The following is a 5,033-nucleotide window of genomic DNA, read 5'->3' as shown; positions in this document are numbered from 1 at the left end:
CTTTCATCATCAAATTTGCACACACCCACTCTTAATTCCACACACATAACTAATAACTTTAGCAAAAACTGGGCACCCTCATGCATTGCATGAGATACAAATAAACTAGTATTACATTAGTGTTTACATTTATTCTTATACTGTTTACATTACACATTATTATCATAAGCAGTTGTAGATGCCTCGTACCCCTCCGTCCCAATTTCCACATGGACGGGTTTCAAAAGTTTTATCATAAACCAAATTTCTTAAGGTGTAAACAAATTGAAATAGTGTAAATAAATTTAAATAGGGTATAAATAAATTTGAGTAATGCATTAAAAAAGTTTAGAATTATCATTTTATCCTAAAATAGAATGGTGGAGCCATATCTTGACTCCACCAACTCAGAAGTCGGACTTTTTTCTTTTTCAAATAAATATTTTAAATTCAATATTTCCTTCTTATAATTTATTTTACCTTATCATCTAACACAGCCTCCTCAGAGTCACGTCCGGTTAAACAGTGCAAGTGCCCCTTGCCCCGACGGCACTTTTTGGTCATTTGGCTGTTCTTCTACTTTTTTTTGGCTGTTCTACTACTTTTACCAACGGAGGAGGAATCATCACTACCATTTTTTTTGGGGCAAAGAAATAGTACTGCTACATGAATGATGAATCCTTCAGCACCTCTTCATCGTTCTCCCTCTCAAACTCCTTTTGTAAATCAAATTTTGGCTGCAATAATAAAAAACCAACCTTTTGAAACAAGCATTTCAACCTCAGCCTCAGTGCAAAACACCCCACAAGCCAAAATTCCAATTTGGACAACAGAAACAGTTACTGAAGTTCTAAGATTCATCCCAAGATTCCTGTTTCAATCCCCGAGATCAATTGGCAGTCAAAAGGGCTTTCGCCACCGGGCACCACTGAGACAAAGAAGCCTTAAGATTGAATCATTCAAAGCTCAAAAGGGTATACTCGTTCTTGGCCCTGCTGCTCATAGAAACCAAGAAAAAATCAATCTTGGATTGAAAAAAGCTACTGACTTTTACTATTGGGTTGAATCCCATTTTGGGTTTATTCACAGTGAGTTTACTTGCAAAGAAATGGCCCTTGTTTTGGTAAAGGGGATTAGCTTAAAACCCCTTTGGGAATTTCTTAGAAAGATGTCAAGAAAAGGGATTGTTAATACTTCTATTATGACTTGTGTCATTAAGGTTTTGGGGGAAGAGGGATTGGTTAATGAAGCATTGGCTGCATTTTATAGGATGAAGCAATTTCATTGTAAGCCTGATGTTGTTGCATATAATACCATGATTCATGCCCTTTGTAGGGTTGGGAATTTTAAGAAAGCTAAGCTTTTGTTGGAACAAATGGAGTTGCCAGGTTTTAGATGTCCTCCTGATACCTTTACTTATACAATTTTGATTAGTTCTTATTGTAGATATGGTATGGAAACTGGTGTTAAGAAAGCCACCAGGAGGCGTTTGTGGGAGGCGAATCACTTGTTTCGTATAATGATGTTTAAAGGGTTTGTTCCTGATGTTGTGACTTATAATTGTTTGATTAATGGATGCTGTAAGACTTATAGGATAGAGAGGGCATTGGAGTTGCTTGATGATATGATTAAGAGAGGCTGTTTGCCTAATAGGGTTACTTATAATTCTTTTATCAGGTATTACAGTGCAGTGAATGAAATTGATAGGGCAATTGAGATGCTGAAGAAAATGAAAGAACTGAATCATGCAACCCCAACAACTAGTTCATATACTCCGATAATTCATGCTTTCTGTGAAGCAGGAAGGGTTGTGGAGGCATGGGATTTTCTAGTTGAGTTGGTAGAGCAAGGATCAATTCCCAGAGAGTATACATATACGTTAGTTCAAGATGCTTTAAAGTCTTCAAGTCAGATCAATGTTTTAGACAGAAAATACTGCAAGAAAATTGAAGAGGGTATTCAGAACAGAATCACTCAAGTAATGAAGATGAAACCAATTTTGAAGCGTGAAACCAATCTGTACCCATGGAAATGTCTGGAGATGAATGTCATGTAAAGTGTAAACAAAAGGATAGAGATTTTATTGTCTGATATAAGTTTCAATGGTTACATACAATGTACTTTTGGTTGTTAAAATTTGTTTAACCCAGGGCCAAATATTTCAGTAATCAAAGGCAAGGACACTTCTGCTTGTTGCTTGTGCATTGGTTTAGCTCTAACAGTATTCTGCTTGATTGTATTACTTACCACCTTGACAGGATTTTTGCTTGCTTCTCTCTCCTCTGCCCTCAAGATAGGTGTGAATGTGGCAGTGAAGTGTGGCTGTGTCTGTTGTTTCAGAAAATGTTAGATCTTGCTAAGTAAAGCTTGGAGAGTGCAAAACTCTGATTTGTCATACACTGGTGTGACTTCTTTTGCATGTTATGGGCAGACTGCGTTCAAGTCATTTGCTGCAAATTGCAGCTGAGAAGATATACCTGTTAACCCATAAAATGCAGATTTTCTATTACCAAACAAAGGCTTCAAAATGATGATCCTAAATCTGGGTAAAGTGCCCTTGGAAATATAAATGATGGTCCAGATTGATGCTGCCTTGTAGTGGATTTGGCAATATGTGGTTCTTAAGTCTAATTGAATGGATTTTTGTGGATTCTCCTTCCTGAATTTGCTAAAACGATTCAAGATTTAGGGGTTTTTGATTGCTGGTAATTCCTTGACCCCGCATTTTTCTGCTTATAGATATTTTTACAATTTCTATTTCTTTAAAATCTTTTTGCATTTGTCAGTTATGTGCATTATAGTGCTTATGCATTTTCAGTGGATGTCTTTTTGTACATTCAGCTATTGCTATTTTCATGTAGATGCAATGAGCACAAACAGTGGAATACCTTATTCAGAAGCTTATATATTGTCATCATTCCTACTTTGTGACTTTTGTTAGTTTCTTCTTTTTCCCTATTAACTGGAGCAAAGTCATAATGTCTAGATATGTTCTATTAAACCATTTTAAAGAGTGACGCTTTACAATAGTAACACAGGAAGCAAGTATGTAGAAATATGCAATTTGAAGTGTCCCATAAGGATCTCACATATGGATAAGAAATGGTCAGCTTTTAATGCGAAACATCATATAAACTTATGAATGACCAACATTTCTCAAACCTATCAGTTTGCTTTTTAAATAAACTTATGATGTTGAAATCTTCTTCATTGTGGGTAATGGATTGTCAATCACAAGTCTGCATATTGACTTAAAGATTCCTTTCATTGATCAAGAGGATTAATTTATTTGGGAGATTCTGGGATTGTCAGGGCTCATCTGTATTTATTGCTTGCATTTGAATGATGCTGTTGAGGTACAATGTTGCTAGATGGATTCACGAAGAGTTAGGTTCTGGAAGGATTTATATCAGGCATGCTACTGAGCATCTTCCATATGCAAATACAGGATACTTCTGGTTTCGGGTTTTAATTTAGTGTAAGGTACCTAAGAAACTTTTTGAGAGTAGACTGACATGCTAGTTTATTAGTACTTTGGAGTAAATCAAAATTCACATTCTAGGTCTGAATTGCTAGGTTTTCTTGTCCTTGGGAAGACATTTGGAGCATGCTAGATGGGCTCATGACCTTTGTATGCCTATATGGCTTATTCTTTTGATGTTGGTTAGGCATTGTGATTCACAAGTTTCAGGTATCAGATACTTTTTGATACCTTTATTTTTTTTTGGTTTGGATGTAGAAAGAGTAGGAATTGTAAAAGGCTATGGGCCTAGTAGCAAATTGCCGCCTATCTAGAAACTGTATTGCCTGAAAAGGTATTTCTAAGTAGCAAAGCATTGTTCTTTGTGGATGTTAAATGACATTTGGTTGCAACACTTGTCGCACATGTGTATATTTTTCTCCAAATTGAATAGTGATGATATAAGATGTACTTTTTCAATTTATTCTTCTTCTTTTGTTGTATTTTTGTCTAAAGTTTTCACACTAAAGTCCATAAAAGTCCAAATTTGGGGTTTCTCTTAACATGTCTTTTGGATAAATCAAATTCTGCCTGTCAACCATGACAGTTTTTCTGCTGTGAAATCAAGCTTTTTGGAATTTTTCTGTAGCTGCAGGGGTAATGAGGGACTTTTCCACAACTCGCAATTCACTTACTGGAGTTATTTAAAAACTTGAAAGTCTTGTGCTAGTCCTTACCAAGAATGCAGTGAAGAGTCAATACAATCAGTTTTGGTTCATTGTGATGCAATTTCTATTCATGGTGTGAGGATAACTAATCAGGGAGCTGATGTAAGCTGATGTAGTTTAAAAGTTCCTCAGAGGTTGATAACTGTAAAGATTCACAATGGGATGAGGGCTTCATGAAGTTAAACTCCAATGAAGTTAAAAACTTGAAAGTCTTATGCTATTCCTTGCCAAGAATGCAGTGAAGAGTCAATACAATCAGTTTTGGTTCATTGTGATGCAGTTTCTATTCATGGTGTAAGGATAAGTAATCAGGGAGCTGATGTAAGCTGATGTTGTATAAAAGTTCCTCAGAGGTTGATAACTGTAAAGATTCACAAGGGAATGAGGGCTTCATGAAGTTAAATTCCAAGCTGTAAAATATGATGGATGCTGGAGAATGGATGATCGCAGATAAGTATGGGACTGACAGAATGACTGCTGGAAAATCTTAAATGAGGTTAAGAAATTTTTTAAAGTTTATGTCTTTTCTTCTTGATGGCCCCAGACTTAGCTTCTGATCAATGTAAAATATATGGGAAATTTTTTTTTTTGTGGGGGGGAGGGGGGAGGGTTGGGCTTCGGATAAGTTTTGGGCTCTGTTTAGAGTTTTAAGGGACAAAAAGTGAAACTGGTTGCCTTGATGGTTGATCTACGTAAAAGATTTTTACTGGACTCAGTAGTTAGGAAAGAAATGCAAGTTGGGGGCATGGAATCAGTTTGAAGTAATCTTTAGCAGGCTGAAATAGGCAGATTAGAGTCAAATGAAAATGACCAAGTATTGTTACTAGGTTTTTCATGGTTTTATGATTGCCCAATTGTGGTCCAAT

The 5,033-nt window shown here is 36.1% G+C and overlaps 1 protein-coding gene across 1 annotated transcript; it reads left to right on the top strand.

Annotated features, from left to right (window-relative positions):
• The first annotated feature begins 536 nt into the window (after positions 1-536).
• Positions 537-2,170, top strand: LOC113749782 (pentatricopeptide repeat-containing protein At1g77405). The gene has a single exon (XM_027293631.1). It carries the CDS (start codon positions 650-652, stop codon positions 2,033-2,035), a length of 1,386 nt encoding a protein of 461 aa, XP_027149432.1. The 5' UTR covers positions 537-649; the 3' UTR covers positions 2,036-2,170.
• Positions 2,171-5,033: the final 2,863 nt, after the last annotated feature.

This window comes from Coffea eugenioides, chromosome 10 (genome assembly GCF_003713205.1).
Source record: "Coffea eugenioides isolate CCC68of chromosome 10, Ceug_1.0, whole genome shotgun sequence".
Taxonomy (NCBI): Eukaryota; Viridiplantae; Streptophyta; class Magnoliopsida; order Gentianales; family Rubiaceae; genus Coffea; species Coffea eugenioides.
The sequence above is the reverse complement of the archived record's forward strand: the minus strand, read 5'-3'. Positions and strand labels throughout refer to the sequence as shown.

What these genes read in the sequence shown, in the direction of transcription:
- LOC113749782 (XM_027293631.1), top strand. Translation starts at nt 650, where the DNA reads ATGATGAATCCTTCAGCACCTCTTCATCGTTCTCCCTCTCAAACTCCT.